This window comes from Spermophilus citellus (genome assembly GCF_964194105.1).
Source record: "Spermophilus citellus genome assembly, contig: SCAFFOLD_196, whole genome shotgun sequence".
Taxonomy (NCBI): Eukaryota; Metazoa; Chordata; class Mammalia; order Rodentia; family Sciuridae; genus Spermophilus; species Spermophilus citellus.
This window is the reverse complement of record NW_027673166.1, coordinates 249811-267218: the sequence shown is the minus strand read 5'-3', so window position 1 is coordinate 267218 and position 17408 is coordinate 249811. Positions and strand designations below refer to the sequence as shown.

Sequence of the window (17408 nt, the reverse complement as noted above, 5' to 3'; positions counted from 1 at the left end):
TTAATTTTTAGCTCTAACTCCCTGTGTTCTAGTGAACCCTTACTTGGGAGTCTGGTTTTTGAAATGGAGATGGGCGTATGGAGCTCTTCCAGATTCCGCCCTTCATCCTAAGCCTGAGGAGAGGGTCTCATGTGCATATTAAGACTTGCACTGGTCAGGTAACTTGACTACATCACTCAGAATTTTACTATTTGCAAGGCAGCAAGTAGCTTTTTGGAAGGATGGCACAGTCCCTGGTATTGGTCTCCTTTGCTCTTCTAGCATTTCATTTTCCTAAACCAACTTCTCCCTTCCCTTGACTTTCTTGCCTCTCTCTAAGCCACTTCTTTCTTTTCCCCCACCCTTGTTTTTCCCTTTTCACCTCCTGTAGATTCAGGACATTCTGAAGGTGCTGGTGTCCGACCTTAACCATTCCAATGGGGTAGCACTCCCCCCATTGGACAAGTGGAAGGTGAGGCAGTGCCGAGACCACCCTTTGGCTTCCTCTCTCCCAGCTGTGCATGCCTCTGAGGCTTCTCTGGTTTGGGGATCATTTGCCTCTGGCTTATTTTATGTTGCTGCCATTAACCCTCAGCCTGCTTACATCTGCTTCTTCACTTGCTTTGTTGATTGGGCTTTTTTCCTTCCCCACATCTTTTATCATCTTGGAGAAGGTGAAACATACCTTGAAGACTAAAATTAATTTGGGAATAACTTTGAGAGAAGGTGTGTGGAGCTTGAGCTTTTGAATGCCCAGTGTGGTGCTTTCAGACTGGGAGAGATTAAAAAACAAAACAACAGCAAAACTTTTTAGGTCTTGTCCTCTGTGTGTCCATCCCTAAAAGATCATTAGACCTTAAAAGTTTGTAATTTTCTTGATTGATTACTTCATTGGGTTTGACATTTGGGAATGTAAGGTTAAGAAAAAGTGAGTTTGCATTATAGTTGCAAGGATTGAGGCTATTTTGTTCAGATCAACTAACTGTAAAGGATGTGAGGTTAACCAACAGGTGAATGACCAGAACACTCTGCCCCTAATCTCTCTTAAAAATCAGAGGACACCTGGCCATATTCATTTGGCCCTTCAAAGCACAGGCACTTTGTTAAACAGAGGCGAAAACAGACACAAGATAGGATGCAGGCATAGGGAGGAGAGGCTTCTGAGAGAAGCTAGGGAGAATGTGGCACCATCCCAAATACTTAAGTGAGGGGAAATTGGTTCTGAATGGATTCAAGGATGGAGGAGGTGGCCACTTTGAGGCCACTTCGAAGATTAAAGGTGAGTAACATTCATGCACATGGAGAGTGGGGAGGCAGAGGGAACGGAAGGGTCATGGTCAGCATTATGAGGTCATTATGAAGTCATAGAGGACCTTTCAGGAATGCAGGTAGCTCAGTCCTGGGGCAGGGTCTGGGTACACAGGGCTGGGCATTGGCCTCCATCGGATATTGTATTGGAACTTTCTCTTTAGCTAACTTGTCCAAGGACATCTGCCAAGCCAGAGCAATAGAGCTAAGACAGAGCCAGATCCTTTTGGAACTGGGCATAGGGAGAGGGATGACGGGTTGAAGAGTTTTCCAGTCATCATAGCTGTTCCCACCCAGGTGGTCAGGTCTACCCAGGTGCTATGACTCACTTTGTCAACTTGGAGGATACAAAGTGGCATGTGAGATGGGAGCCTCAATAAGTCCTGCAGCTGTGTGTCTGGCGTTTGCTCTAGTGAGGGGCCAGCCACATAGGGGGATGTTTTCTCATCAGAAAAATCCTAGTCTGTGCTAGTGTTCTGAGATTGTGCACCCAGCCTGTGCCCCTCTGTTGTGGAGGTGAAGACCTACTGTGTTTCAAAGCCTCGCTGCATCAATAACTGGTTCCCACAGAGGTTTTCTACTCTAGGAATGCAGAGATGGGATTGCAGTCCCCTAAGTAGAGATAGTGGTGTCTCCAGAAATGGGGAATAATGGAGACAATGTGATTTCTAGTAGAACTAGGTTATGGTGAGGGGAGTAGACTATGACACCAAGTCCATCACCCATAGTCTCTGGCCAGCAGAATCCCAGGGTTAGGGTCACAGTAATTCTCTAGAACAGTGCATTTCTTCTCCCTGACTTGGCCACACTTTCCTTCTACCTGCTGTGGCTGCCATTGGCCCAAGCCTGTACCACCTTTTGCTGAGCCCCAGGGAGAACAAGGTCCTCAGGTATTTAGGAAGGGGGTCATGCAGCCCCTGCTTTGATCTTTGGCTGGCGGAAATGCTGCCAAGCAGTCTGAAGCCTGGGCTAACGGTGTCTATACCCCCAGGTGCTCCCAGCACATATGACTATCCCTCTAACTGCAGCAACAATGTCCTGCCTGCTCTGCACCCTTGTGTCCATAGCAATGAAGCAGGTTCTCTCCTATATGGCCCCTGACCCCCTCCCCCTGCTCTGTTCTGTGACAGGCACCCAAAGACCACACTGCTCCTGCACCACCAGCTGCTGATGACAGCGTGTCACTTGGCCGTGTCCCTTCTCCAGGCCCTACTCTCCCTAGCCTGGAGTCACCTCAGGTTTGTTCCTTTCCCTTTTGCCCACTATCTTCCTGTGTGCTTACTCATCCTTTTCCCAAAGGATAATGCTCATACGGACTCTCCTCTCTTCAGGTAGCTTGGTCTCTATAGCCAGGTGCTCTTCCTGGGGACTGGGATGGGGAGGCCAAGACACGGCTTTTCTTTGAGGTTTGGGAGATGGAAAGTTATTGGAATGAGGTTGGCTCACCCTATCCCTGGGTGATTTTTACTAGAAGTTGAATGACCACGTCATGTGTTTCTTCCCAAACAGAACCATGATGCCGACATTGGTCCTAATATTATGGATGAAACAAAGTGAGTATCTCCTACTGGGGCAGCAGACCCTAGACCACAGGAGTCAGGGATGGCCACCACCCATGAACTTTTTCCCATGGAGCCATCTCTACCCCTGACCCTGTGTCTCCATCTCTAGGACTTTCTCATCAACCGAGAGCCTGCGACAACTTTCTCAACAGATCAATGGTCTTGTATCTGAGGTACCTAAGAAATTAGGGTCCATAAGGGAGCAGAGGTGGGGAGGAGAAGTTCAGATAACGGACTGGATATATATGTTTGATGCCATCATTTATTCAGGTGCAAAAAACACAGATGAGAGCTGCTTGGAAGGGGGAAGCCTGATGGGAGCATAGGAACCCTGAGAAGTTGGCATAAAGGGGTTATGGGAATAGGGGTCCAACATGGCCAGGGAAGATTTTGCTAGTTGAAAGGAAAGAAAGGAAGTCAGAGGGCTTAGACATTGATAGGAAATGAGCATCTCCATTGGACCTCTCATCTCTTCTAGTCTACATCGTACATCAATGGAGAAGGCCTCTCATCATCTGCTAACATGAAGGATATGGAGGTGAGTGACCCTGGCCCTTGGCCCAGTGACCCTGAAGGCCAGCTCCTATCTTCTCCCACAGTGGGGCCTGGGTGCCCTGCTGCCAGCTGAGACAGTCCACACACACCCCAACCCTAATGATGCTCTCTCTACCTCTTCCCCCAACCCTCCTCCAACTCCTCCTCTCTGCATGTGCCTCAGAGCCGGTACAAAGAGCTAGCAGTAGCCCTGGACTCCAGCTATCTAACAAACAAACAACTCAGTAGCAAGATAGAGGAATTGGTAAGAGTCCAGTGGGATCCCCTGGTTTCATGCTGCCAATCCTGGGCTCCAGTTTCCCTTGGGGCTCTGCAGTAAGGGGCTGGGGGCCCCTGGTGCCAAGGGGAATGGGGTGCTGGGGGGCCTAGGTCTCAGCTGGAGAGACCTCAGAGCATAGAGCATTCCGCATGGCTCTTTCTTTTGCTTCCCTCTCTGTGTCCTCTCTCTCCTCAAGACCATTTCTTGAGTCCTTGCCCCACTTGCCCTGAGGTTGTCGCTCCAGGAAGAGCCTAAGCCTAAATGGCTGTCAGGAGCCCCGCATACTGCCCTGGTTCAGTCCTTAATTTGCTCTCTTTGATTTTGGACTAACCACTTCTCCCTGGGCTTGAGTTTCCCACAGAGGTAGAATTAAAGGGAATCAAAGGTCCCTTTCAGCTCTGAGCATCATAGACTTAAAGGCTCATTGGAATATAAGCACCAGGGAGAAGAGGGGTCTTGTCCATCCTTCTTCTTCCTACAGCCCTACTGTTCAGAATTTTACCTGGCCCATAGGATGTGCTCAGTTGCTGAGGGAACGCACCCTCCTGAGTCACAAGCTGCAGGGGGTTGTCTTTGTTTCTCCAACTCCATTTCTGGAGATTTATGGTATTGTCCTTTAAAGAGAACTCAGATTCAGCCCCTCCCTTGCATAGCTGTGAGCGAACACCAGTCAACACCCAAATTCTCTTTCTTTGGGAGCTTGAATTAGTCAGTTCATGTCCCCATGGGATCTAACAACTTCTTTTAGACCCATCCCTGGCACTTGCCTGCCCCATCCTGATCTGGAGAGTGGCATAAAAGGGATCAACCTCAATTACCTTCCTTTGACTTTTTCCCCGCAGAAACAGCAGAACCAAGACACTCTGGATCAACTGGAAAAAGTAATGTGATTTCTGTGTTTGCTTCTTGCATGGCTCCTGGGATTGGGGTAGGACTCAGGTAGAGGCCGCAGTCTTGTCCTGCCCACTTCTAGCCTGGAGAAGGCTCACTGCCCATCCCCCCATGGCCCACCCTGTCCCACTCAGGGTACCTCATACTCAGGTCTCATTTGTGGGCCTGCTTGGGCCACTGAGGTTCTCTGGGGCATGGTCTTTGCTGTTCCATCTCTGCCTCCCCCAGTAAGAGCTGCTTCTTCCTCTGCCTCTAGGAGAAAAAGGTGTGTCAAGAGAAGTTGGCAAAGGAGCAGGGAGCTCTAAGGGAACAGTTGCAGGTGAGTGGACAGTGCCATGTGTCCCCTATGTTCCCTGGAAAACACCTCTTTCCTCCTCCTCAGCACTTGTTTTGGTTTTTCTCTGAAAGGTTCACATCCAGACCATAGGAATTCTGGTGTCTGAGAAAGCAGAATTACAGACAGCCCTGTTTCACACTCAGAACGCAGTCAGGCAGAAAGCAGGTGGGAGTCTGGGGACCTCTTCAGCCTCTAGTCTGACACTTTGGCGGGCCTGTGGGTAATTTCTTGAGGCTTCATCTCGACTTCTCATTCCAGAAGAGTCTGAGGGTCTTGCTGGCCGTCTGCAGTCTTCCCGACAGCGTGTGGGAGAGCTGGAACGGACTCTGTCTGCTGTCTCCACACAGCAAAAGAAGGCAGACAGGGTGAGCCCAGCCTCCTGCCCCGCCACCAGCAGCCTAACCTTTCCAGTGCAGGAGTGAGCATAAAGGGCCCTTCTGTGGATGGAGCATCTTGCTGATCAGAATGCAGCATGGGCCGTTTCTTGCTGCTTTGTGTGGTGTGGTTGGTAGTGGAAGCCTGGGGATGAGTCAGGTGCTCTGCACAGTGAGCACTGGATATGGAGCCCTGAGTGTGGGAAGCCCACCATGCCCTTAGCCTGCTGTGGCCTCTACCAGGTGCTAGGAGAAGGGATATATGATGCATGGGCTGTGAAGGTTCCCAAGAACTTAGTATGTTTTCGTTTGTGGAGAGAGAAGGGGGCATGTGTGTAATATACATAAAACATGTCTGGAATACATAAACTCAGGGAGAGGAACAGGGTGGCTAAGACATATTTCACTTCTTTTTTTTGTGGGGGGGGGGCGAGTACTGGGGATTGAACCCAGGGGTTCACATCCCTAGCTCTTTTTATTTTTTGAGTCAGGGTCTCAGTAAGTTGCTTAGGTCCTTGCTAAGGCTGACTTGTACTTGCAATCCTCTTGCCTCAGCCTCCCAAGTCTGGGATTATAGGTGTGTGTCCCCACACCTAGTGACATTTCACTTCTGTACCTTCTGTGTTTTGGACTATGTGAATGTACCATCCAATCAAATTGTGAACAACAGATTTAACTTCCTTTCTTCTAACTATACCCCCATCCCTGTGTGGGGACCAGGGTGTTCAAATTTGAGCTCTGCATAAGTGATCCCAGACAGGCCACTTAGCTTCTTAAAGGCTGTGTTTCACCTACAAAATGGAGATAACCAGTAACTGCCTCATACAGTGTTTATAAAGATAAAGTGGATCATTAGCATGATGCCTGGCAAAGCACTTAGTGTAGATAATTACAGCTAGTAGTAATAACAGTAGCACCAGTATTAGATACAATTGTAGATCTTTTATCTGTTAGATCTTTTTCCCCTATTGAGTTCTTTCTTTTTTTTTTTTTTGGTACCGGGGATTGAACTCGGGGGCACTCAACCCTCAACCACTGAGCCACATCCCCAGCCCTATTTAGTATTTTATTTAGGGGCAGGTTCTCACTGAATTGCTTAGTGCCTCCCTTTTGCTGAGGCAGGCTGACTTTGAACTCTCGATCTTCCTGCCTCAGCCTCCCAAACTGTTGGGCTTATAGGCGTGTGCCACCATGCCGAGCCTTACTGAGTTCTTATTCAAAACAAATGAGTAATCAAGCAGGGTGGTGATCTGGTGATCTCCTGTGATCTCAGCACCTTGGGGAGCTGAGGCAGGAGAATTACAAGTTCAATGCCAACCTCTTTGTGAGACTCTGTCTCAAAATTAAAAAAATAAAAAAGGCTATGATAAAGCAACCCTGGGCCAATCCCCAACACCAAAAAATAAACAAACAGATAAATAAAAGTCAAAGCAAACAAGAGGGCTTGGGATGTATTTCAGTGATAGAGCACTTGCCTAGCATGCTTTGGGCGCTGGGTTTTGTTGTCAGCACAAGGAAAACAACAAATCAAGGCTGAGTTTGGTGGTACACTGTTAGTCCCAAGTACAGAGGAGCAGAATAATCATTTGAGCCCAGGAGTTAAATACCAGCAGGGATAACGTCTTGAGACACTCCCTATCACACAAATCAAAGCAAACACACATGAAAACATAAATGAACCCTGGGCTTAGCAATGCCTTGGACAACTGTCAAGTGTGATTGAGGGTGAGGAAGTGTCACTCTGGAATAGTTACTGTGGTTAGAGTGCTGGCTGCCTCTTTGGCCTGCCAGGTCCAGATCCTGACTTTGTTTTCTGTATTTGCAGCACAACAAGGAGCTAACCAAAGAGAGAGATGCCCTCAGGCTGGAGTTGTACAAGAACAAGTAGGAAGGGGAAGGAGAATGGGCAGTCCAGGACTTTAGTGAGGTTGTGGGGGTGGGGGTGAGGGTGGGAGGTGAACATGGGGAGGAGGTTTTATAGGCTTGGATGTGTCCAAAGCCAAACTGTAGTCCCAGCCTTTGCCTCATTCCTGGGGCAGCCTCAGGCTACTCGTATCTTCTCTGTGGTCTGTCACCTGTGACTCCTGATTCCTGGAGTCCCTTCTAATACCATGGTTCTGTGGCAAGGGCAATGGGTTGGTCACCGAAATTTCTCTTCCTGTTCTTGGTACATTCCTTACTGTGCTGCCTCTGACTACAGCATAAATAACGAGGACCTGAAGCAGCAGAACTCAGAATTGGAAGAGAAGCTCCGTGTGGTGCTGGCAGAGAAAGCAGCTATGCAGCTGGGGGCAGAGGAGCTCCAAAAGAAGCTGGAGATGTCTGAGCTGCTGCTGCAACAAGTAAGGCGGCAGCCCCAGCAGCCCCAGCCCTGGCCCCGTGCGGTCATCAGGGTGGCCTCCAACCAAGAGCTGGAAAATTTGGGTTCTTGTCTGGTCCTGCCATAGAATCTTCCAGAGATGGTTAAAAAATCCACAAATGGGAGCTCTGCCCAGACCTGTGGAATCAGAATCTCAATGATATGGCTTTTTAAATTTTTATTTTTAAATCATCTTGGTTGAACACCATCGTGTTGTAGATTTCCTGTATATGGTTATCCAGGAGTCTGTTCCCTCTCCTGAGGGTTCAGCCAGCACTTTTATTATGTGGTAATGACCCTGAGTCGTACACTGATCTAGTTCACACCCTATGGAGGCATCATGTGGAACACCTGGGCTCCCCAGATCTAAACTTCTCACTTTCCCCACTTCACTTCTCTAGCCAGTCTGAAGCCCCTGATAGTAACCAGCAGTTACAGCAGGCCGTAGAGGAGCGGGCACAGCTGGAGAAACATGTGGGGCAGGTAGGCTTTGCAGAGGGAGGGATATGGGAGGAAGATGGCTCCAGGTGGCCAAAGCAGGTAACAACCAGTGATAGCCTTCCTAATTTCTGTACTCATTCTTGTTAGCTGATGGAGTCACTGAAACAACTGCAGGTGGAGAGAGACCACTATGCAGAGAACCTGAAAGGAGAGAGGACCATGTGGCAGCAGAGGATGCAGCAGATGTCAGAGCAGGTGAGGCCTGACCTCAGATGGCTTGCTGGGTTTCCCTGGTGCGTCCTGCTGTGGAGTGCAACCAGGAGAGGGGTCCATGTTCTGGATTTTTGGAGGTGGGGGCAGAGAGGGAGTCGGGGCCAGGGTCCTCCATGCCCTCCCTCTGCTCTTTCCCCCTGTGCCTGAGGCAGCTGCGCACATTGAAGGAGGAGAAGGAACAGAGTGAGTGTCGGGTTCAGGAGTTGGAGACCAACTTGGCAGAACTGAGGAGCCAGATGGGTGAGTGGGGACGAGGGTCACCTGGAGCCGGAGTATGTCTGAGGGCTTTGGGGGGGTGGCTTAGACTACCTCAGGGAGAGGAGTGATTTCAAGGACACTGTGGCAGAGGGAAAGGGGTCTGTGCCAGAAGATGTATGGCAAATCTTATCACCTCTCTGAGCCAGCAGTGTGTCCCCATCTTCGGAGAGGGATGGTGTGCCTACCGCCAGCCTCCCACAGTTGACTTGAGCATGGCAGTGTAAGGAACTATATTGGGAAATGACTTGAAGGATTGACCATCATGTAGGCATGAGGAACTATTAGGAAGGCAAGGTTTGGAGTGAGGAGCCTGAATTAAGAGCTGTGGACCCACGAAGAGGGTTCTGAAAAGCCAGAGGTCCAAGTCCCTTATTGTGTGCTTCCTTTCTCAGTGGAGCCCCCACCCGTGGAGCCCCCAGCAGGGCCCTCAGAGGCAGAGCAGCAGCTGCAGGCAGATGTGGAGCAGCTGCAGAAGGAACTGGAGAACCTGGCTGGACAGCTCCATGTCCAGGTGCAGGATAACAATAGCCTGAGTCGCCTGAATCGTGAGCAGGAGGAGCGGCTGCTGGAGCTCCAGCATGCTGCGGAGCTCTGGGGCGAGCAGGCAGAGGAGCGCAAGCAGATCCTGGAGAGCATGCAGAACGACCGCACCACCATCAGCCGCGTGCTCTCCCAGAACCGTGAGCTCAAGGAGCAGCTGGCGGAGCTACAGAACGGCTTCGTAAGGCTGGTGCGTGGCCCATGGGCTCACAGGCCTTCCTCATCAGGTCCTTCTGGGCCTTTCTGTCTTGGCCTTCACCCCACCCCGCCCCCCACGAAATGGTGGCTGTGAAGCACCCTGCGAGCTAAAGCCTCGCTCAGGTGTCTGTGGGGGGAGGGATAACTCTCTGACTGTGGCAGGTGGGCACCCAGGCCTGGGGTATCTAGCTGCATTGTATGGCACTGATTCCTGCTTTCTGTTCAGACGAATGAGAATATGGAGATCACCAGTGCGCTGCAGTCAGAGCAGCACGTCAAGAAGGAGCTGGCCAAGAAGTTGGGTCAGCTACAGGAGAAGCTGGGAGAGCTAAAGGAGACGGTAACCCTTGCCCCATGTGCCCTCACTGTAGGGGAAGAGACAGCCATGATGAGAGGCTTTAATGCTTCACACCACTAACCCTGGTTTCTTTAGCTTCAGTTACTGGGCACTAGTAGGGTGCACTTAACAGATGTGTGTGGCTCTCTTTGCTTTTCCACATCTGTGGCCTGAAGTTCCCGTGGTAGGGAAAGATGGTTACAAAATGTGAGGCTAAGTGTTGGAGGCATGGGGCTCTGTTACCCTCCACCACTAACCACCACCGTCACTTATGGGCTGGGATCAAGAACTGGAAGCAAGTGACATTTGCCCTTACACCCAGGGCCTTCCCACAGGTGGAGCTGAAGAGCCAGGAGGCTCAGGATCTGCAACAGCAGCGAGACCAGTACCTGTCTCACCTGCAGCAGTACGTGGCAGCCTATCAACAGCACGTGGCTGCCTATCAGCAGCTGACCTCCGAGAAGGAGGCGCTACACAAGCAGGTTCTGCTGCAGACTCAGCTTATAGACCAGCTGCAGCATGAAGAGGTGCAGGGCAAGATGGCAGTGGAGATGGCCCGCCAGGAGTTGCAGGAGACCCAGGTGAGGGGGCTGCTGAGGCCGGGCCCCTAAGTGGAGGACCTGGCCATTCTATGCCTTCTCACTCACTTCCCAATCCGTAGGAGCGCCTAGAAGCCACCAGTCAGCAAAACCAACAGCTACAGGCCCAGCTGAGCCTCCTGGCTCTTCCTGGGGAAGGTGAGTGAAACTGTCCCAAGGAGGGGAGCCTGAAGAGGGACTGTGGTGGAACAGTGTTAGAGGAAGCCTTCGGAACGTGCTGTTAATCTCTGGGGAGGCTGGCCCAGGGGTACACAGTGAGGGGTCAGAAGTGGACCCTTTTTTTCCTGGGCCTCCCCTTGGGTTGTCTGAGGGATCCCTCTGGCTGTCTGCAGTAGAAGATGAAATGGACGAGGAAGAAAAGGAGGAGGAGGCTTCTCGGCCCAGTTTGACCATCCCAGAGGACCTGGACAGCCGAGAGGCCATGGTGAGCTGTGCTCTTGTGTCCCTTCCCCAGCTCGCCTTTTCTGCCTCCCTCTGTGGTCCTTCTGGATGTCCTGATACCTTGGTTTTTCCCACTCCCATTTCCGCCAACACCCATGCCTCCCGTGGAGACAGGGATTGGATACGTGCCCCCCTAGGAAAAGTAGTGACCCACTGAGGCCCAGGGGAGGGCTGCTCTGCTCTCTGCTCCCTGGTTTGTCCCGAGCATTTCTTCAATAAAAAGGACATGTCTTGCCTCTAGGTGGTATTTTTTAATGCGGCTCTAGCCAGTGCCGAGGAAGAGAAGGCACGGCTGCGCAGGCAGCTGAGGGAGCAGCAGACACACTGCCGGCGCCTGGCTCATCTGGAAGCCACATCCCAGAGTGAGCCCACAGAGCAAGCCCTGGTCCCCAGGAGTGGGGACAATTGTGTGTCTGGGGAGAGCACCCAGGCTCTACAGATGGCCATGGAGAAGCTGCAGGTGAGAGCCTTTCCCAACAGAGGAAGTGTAGATACAGGACAGTTCCCTCCTGAGTCCTGACCCTGCTATTTTGGCCTCAGAGCCGCTTCCTGGAGGTCATGCAGGAGAAGGTGGAGCTCAAGGAGCGGGTGGAGGAACTGGAACATCGCTGCATCCAGCTCTCTGGAGAGACGGACACCATTGGTGAGCCCAGCTGGGGCCCAAGGCAGTGGGGTTTGCATAGGGGCCTGTTGGGGGAGCCCCAGCATCTGAGTCCTGTGCCCTGCCCCCCCTGCAGGAGAATACATTGCCCTCTACCAAAATCAGAGGGCAGTGCTGAAGGAGCGCCACCGAGAGGAGGAGGAGTACATCAGCCGGCTGGCCCAGGACAAGGAGGAGATGAAGGTAGGAGCCCCTGAACATCTCTTCTCTGCAGGCCTGCAGGCTGGGCTGGGGCCGGGGCACTGAGCACCTCTCCCTTCAGGTCAAGTTGCTGGAGCTGCAGGAGCTGGTGCTGCAGCTTGTGGGGGAGCGCAATGAGTGGCAGGGCAAGTTCCTGGCAGCGGCCCAGAGTCCTGCTGAGACCACCACTCCAGAGCCAGCAAGCCCCCAGGAATTTGGAGCAACTGACAAGCAGGGTGGTGAGTAGAGACCTCAGGACGGGCTGACAGGAGGAGCAGCAGAGGGCTGCCCCGTGCTCAGAGGCCTTTCCTCTCTCCAAAGACCTTCGAGAGGTGAGCCTTGCTGACAGCGTGGAGCCAGCACAAGGAGAGGCTGGGGCGGCTTCTCCCCCTGAGAACCACACTGCGCAGCAGATCATACAGCTGCTGCGCGAGATCCAGAACCCCCAGGAACGCCTCGGCCTGGGCACCAACCCCTGCGTCCCCTTCTTCTACTGTGCCGATGACAATGATGAGGTTAAGATCATGGTCATCTAAGTCGGAGGCCGGGGAGGAGGGGCCAGGGACTTTTCCCCCACCTGTCCCTTACCCCCCTGTCCCTGCCATTCCTTCCCAGTTACCCTTTTACCCTTAGGACTAGCAAGTTAAGACCCCTAATAGGGGACAAACAGGTGCAGACCCTTTGCCACCTTGGCTAGGGCTGAGTCTTGATTTCTGGACTCTTGCTCCAGAAAGAGGGCCAGAGGCTCATAATTTTCTAGAGGGGCAGGGCTCTATGGTGGCCCCCTTGCCCTCACCAAGCAGTCCTTCATTTAGGGGGCTCTATCCTCTTACAAGAGGTACTTTGAGGCAGGCAAGTTGGGCAACAGTTTCACAGCCCTTAAGATGGGGCTCACTGTAGGTGGGGCTGGGGCAGAGTCTGGCGGGGGCAGTCCTCCATTCAGCAGGGCTCCCGTCTTAGAAGCACTTTGGCAGGTCAGCTGGGCAGCATTCTCCTGGGTCTTCAAACATTTAGGGTTACTGAAGGCTAGGCGAGGGCAGCGTGGGCGCAGGCAGTCCTGAGGGCTCCCATCCTCAGAAATATCTTGGGCAGGGCCACTGGGCAGCATTCTCAGGCCTTATGACAGTTGAGGCTAACTGTAGGCCAGGCAGGGCAGAGGCTGCTGGGGGGGGGGTGGGCCTCCCCTCCCCTCCCCCAGTGTACATATTGTACCTGTGTATCATTTTGTAAATTCTGGGGTAGGACTGCCCCCTGTATCATAGTTGGAGCTGGCAAATGGAGAGAAGAGTCTAATAATTATTTGGGATTGGGAAATTTATTTATTGATAGCATAGGACAAAGGAAGGAGGCAGGAATGGGGTTGTGGTGCCCTGGTGATGCAGCTCCTGTTTATTTTGCTTTTTATTTCTGAATAAATGGATTTAGCCATACCACTCAGCCTTGGGTTCCTGTTTGCTTCCCTGGGTCCTGACAGCTGGCAGCACTAAGCAGGGAGTGGTCCTGCCAGCAGAGGGCAGGCTTCTGGACTGCATGAAGTGTGCCTAGCAGGGCTGTCTGCCATCCTCCAAGCCTGTCCCCTCTACCCTGCTTGGTGAAGCCTGGAGGATTCCAGGGCGATCACCATGGGGGCTCTCAGGGCAGTCTTGTCCTAATGTGTGAAGACGCAAGGTTTATCTAACAGTGGGGAAGGGTCACAGGATGCAACACCTAAGGGTGTCAACTTCCAGTCCAGACTTACCATCCCCTGGCCTCTCCACACCTGGGAGCCTCTTCCTCCTGGCTGTCCCTTCAGAGTGCCCACCCCAGCCACAGGTTCTCCCTCTAGGCTGAGTTTGTGGCCCTGCCCCCTAGTGGCCACAGCCGGGTTCACAGGATGAGAAGTTCACCTCCAGGTGCTTTAACCACCTTCACACTCCTTACAGCATACTAGCCATGGCCCTTCTTCACCCAGCCCGTGTGCAGACCTTCCCATCCCAAGCCCCACAGAGAACACAAGCCAGCAGAGGACACATGTTTCCCCACCATCCAGGAATGAGTTTTATTCTCAGCCGAGAGACAGCAAGACTGGAGGCCTTCAGAGAGCCAGCAGCTGCCAGCACAGCGCCCCCATGCTTCGAGCAGCAACAGAAGGATGGCTGAGGGGGCTGGCTGTCCACAGGCCAAGCAGGACAGAGAGGCTCACTGAAGGTGGCACACTGTGGAGCCGGGGACATCAGGGCGACAGCATTCCCTTGTATTGAGGCCACACGACTCCACAAGGAGATAGCATGGTGACTGATTCCCAACACTAGAGGCACGGCTGAGTCAGCCATATATATGTATATATATGTATAGAGTATTTATAGATATTTATAGAACAGGGCAGGAGCAATACCACAGAGGGACACAAGTTTTCACCAACGTCACGCCTGGATGTGTCAGCTCACCACTACGGCAGACTAAGTCACAGATGAAAAGGGATGCTTTGGGGCCGGGGTGGGGGGCCACTGTCAAGTCACAGAGCAGCTGTCCAGGCAGGCTTGGAGAGGGAGGTCTCCGAGGAATAGGAGGGATCTGGTTAGAGGTCGAAGGGGGGCCTGGGGCTCTCAGGATGGGACGGACTTGCCTGACCTGATCGGCTGGCAGTTGGAGAGAAAACCAAGAGAAAACGAGAGAGAAAAGGAAGAAGAGAGCTGGTAAGGCAGGAGCAGCCACGCCCTGACAGGTGACACAGCTGTGGGCGTGGACAAGGTTTCTGGAAAAGAGGAAACGGACAGATGGACAGATAGGAAAGGGAAGGCAAATGGAATGGAGGAGCTGGAGGTGGCTGGGCCAGCGCTCCCAGTTAGCCTGGTGCAGGCAGGGCAGCCCTGCTTAACCACACACACAACCTTCACTCGCCACCCAGGCAGTGCTCCCACAGTTCAGACATGAGCCTGGCCCTGGGGCCACCCCCACCTCTGATTACCCTGTGTTCTACCCCTAGCCTCCACAGCAGCCACCAGGCTGGAAAGAAGACTTGAACCAGGAGGGCAAAGCTAAAAGGGGTGCTGGAGGGAGCACTGGAGGCCCCTTGGTGATCGGAAAGCCCAGGAGTCCTCTGAGGGGACCTGGGGGGAAGGGGAGGCAGGCAGCCGGATGCCAGTGGCCACAGACTTATAAGTCTAAGAGGGGAGCCTCAGCTGGTCTGGGGGCTGCAGGTCGCGTAGGTGAGGCTGGGCCCTTCCTGCTGGGGAAAAGCAAAAGAGTGAGAGTCAGTGGCCAGGGAATGGTGGCAGGTGGGGTCACCGGGCCCATACTGTGGCCTGGCCAGGTGGAACTCAGAGACTGACTCGCCCAAGTTAGCAGACACTGTTGTCTGTACTCTCCCCAGGCTGAAAAGTGTAGGGTCACCCTTAGGAGCAACAGGCCAAAATGCGGGAACCCAGGGCTGGCTGAGCTGCTTCACCTGGGGCTGAGGACTCTGTCTTCTGTCACAAGGAGGCAGGGAAGGGGGCTCTGTGTCCCTGCCTCATCTGGACTGACTGTGTATAAGACACTCAGGCTTTCAGAAATCAAACAACCACAGCGTCCACTCAAGCCCCTGCCCTGGGGAGGACTTGGTTCCCAGAGCTACCAGGCCAGGAGTAGGATGCCATGCCACAGCTACTGGCTCAGACTGGGGGCTGGATGTGGAATGCCCAGGATAAAGTTCAAAGGCCTCTAGCCTCCTCAGAGATCAACTGTGTGCACAACTCCTCCAAGGTCCCAGCCCGTTCACCATAAACCATGAGCTCTCTGGCCTCTTGGTAGCTCCAGAGAGCACCCACATCTGCCATCTGGGGCAGGGAGCCTGTCCATGGAGACATTGGGCAGCGGTGCTGAGTCCCGAGGCTCGCTAAGAAGGGAGGTAAGAGAGCCAGCTGGCAGAGGACAGAAAGGAAGAGGGAGTCTGGAGCTGCAGAAGGGAGAGGGAGGGGGGCCTGCTCTGAGATCCCAGGTTGCACCCCCCAGCATGGAGCTGGTGCAGTGGGGTCAGACACACCGTTCATGCAGCAGGCTGAGAGCATGTACCTACCGTGGCTGACATTCCTCAGGGGTCACTGATAGTGATTCTGAAAGACAGCACGAAATCGACAGGGCAGTTCACACGCACAAGTCGGGCAGGCCTGGGGGCAGGGGACACGCACACGCACACGCCCGGGCGTGCACACACATGCTGTGAGGCCCCACGGCCCTGCATGCACATGCTAACACACATGCCCACAAACAACACGCATACACCTCCCTCCAACCACCTCCCAGTGCCCAACACTCTTGCTGGTTGGCTCGTGCAGCATGGATCTGGGGCATGCAGCCACTTGGCACACTGAAGCACACGCGTGGGCTGTCACAATACAGAAGCTTGCCTGCACACAAGGCATTTGCACCAGCTCCCTGCGCTCTTGTGCCTAATGTGCTCACAGGGCCAATGCACGGCTCTACAAGGGAAAGGCTTGCTTTCTAGGGCCCAGCTGTCATTTCTCTGTCCAAGAGTCTTCCATGGCTCCCTACTGCTTATAGCAGAGTCCCAAGTCAGTCTCTTCTATGAAGGTTCTCCAACCTGCCCCACCTTATCCACACTTTCCTTATTGTCTGTACTCTGCCCAGCCAGCAGCTCTCCTTAGTGTAGTCCACACTAAATCTGCCCATATGTCTTCTCCCAACCCAATGTCCTCTGGATTCTTTACACCTGAGCTTTATCTCCATCATGCCCCATTCCCCACTAAAGTCAAGCTGCTTTGAAGAAGCTCCTTCAGTCTGCTCCTTCCCCAGGCAGAGTCATCATTTTCCAGATGTTTCCCATATATCATTGAGAATGGAATTAGAGCAGGTACCTGATCTGACAGTTCTTATATGTTACACCTCAGCAGGGACCTGGGCAGGTGGAATACCCATAAGAGTCTGAGCTCACATTGGCAGTTGGCAAAGTGCTCCTATAGCCACATGTGTCGTTTGGCATCCCTACAGCCCTTGTCTCCCTTGATCCCCACACCAACCCTGAGAGAAAGGCAGAAAGTTAATTATCATTCAGTAGAAGGGAAACTGAGGCCCAGGGAGGGAAAATGACTTGTCTAAAACTAGGTCAGGGTGAACCAGCATTTCTAGACTCCCAGTCCAGTGCTCCTGCCCAGTGCCACGCAGCTTGCCTTCACCCCATCTGCTTTGGTCATCATATCCTCAAAGAGCAGGCCCCATGCCAACTTCATTTGGGTATGGGAGGCTAGAACTCCAGCCCCACCCTCCAGCTATCTGGAAACAGATGCTATTGGTCTGGGTTTTTCCTCAGAGAATGTGGCCAGTGGATATAGGGCAGACTAAGTGAGATATTGGAGTGAACTTCCTTAAAGAGGATCATGGATGAAGAAGGCAAAGTCAGGACTGGGGGTATGGCTCAGTGCTGCCTGGCATGAGTAAGGCCCTGGGTTCCATCCCCAGCACTGCAAAAGAAAAAAAAAAGGAGCAAAACCAAAAACCAAGGGAAGGAAAGAATACTTTTCTCTAGAAATCTCTGGAATTCTGGAATGGGACAGCCTATACCTACTCCTACTCATTCCCCACCCCTACCACATTGGTCCAGAGGAGGTAGGAAGGGCCACCAGATTGTCCCATGGCTTCCAAAATCCTTCCCCACCTGCTTCCTGTCCTACCCATGCCTGGGTTCCACTCACACTCACACCTGTGTGCACACCCACACACACATCACACACCTTGCTGGTCACACAGTCGCAGCCTGGCCTCTCTTCCTGTGGGCCAGAAGCTAGACACCACCCTGAGACAGACAAGTCAAAAGAGGGCTAGAAAACGGGGGATCAAGTAGCCCTGAGTGTAACAACACAATCCTCATGGTCCACAGAG

The 17408-nt window shown here is 52.8% G+C and overlaps 1 protein-coding gene and 1 pseudogene across 2 annotated transcripts in view; one reads left to right on the top strand and one right to left on the bottom strand.

Annotated features, from left to right (window-relative positions):
- Positions 1-560: 560 nt before the first annotated feature.
- On the top strand, positions 561-12266 carry LOC308640034 (golgin subfamily A member 2-like). Its single transcript, XM_081312096.1, has 24 exons — positions 561-1258; positions 2418-2525; positions 2797-2840; positions 2959-3022; positions 3328-3387; positions 4506-4544; positions 4811-4873; positions 4963-5056; positions 5150-5256; positions 7091-7149; positions 7466-7607; positions 8018-8107; positions 8213-8320; positions 8491-8578; positions 8989-9326; positions 9561-9674; positions 10007-10252; positions 10333-10408; positions 10603-10694; positions 10953-11171; positions 11252-11354; positions 11449-11555; positions 11635-11791; positions 11874-12266. Exons 1-24 carry the CDS (start codon positions 1205-1207, stop codon positions 12086-12088), a joined length of 2787 nt encoding a protein of 928 aa, XP_081168222.1. The 5' UTR covers positions 561-1204; the 3' UTR covers positions 12089-12266.
- A 1892-nt stretch (positions 12267-14158) lies between these two features.
- Positions 14159-17408, bottom strand: part of LOC308640035 (dynamin-1-like) — a 35176-nt pseudogene continuing 31926 nt past the window's right edge. Inside the window, exons 22-23 of the transcript XR_014024272.1 lie at positions 15589-15625; positions 14159-14760 (exon numbers count right to left, since the gene is read on the bottom strand). The product of XR_014024272.1 is annotated as a dynamin-1-like (transcript). The remainder of the gene's footprint in view (positions 14761-15588; positions 15626-17408) is intronic.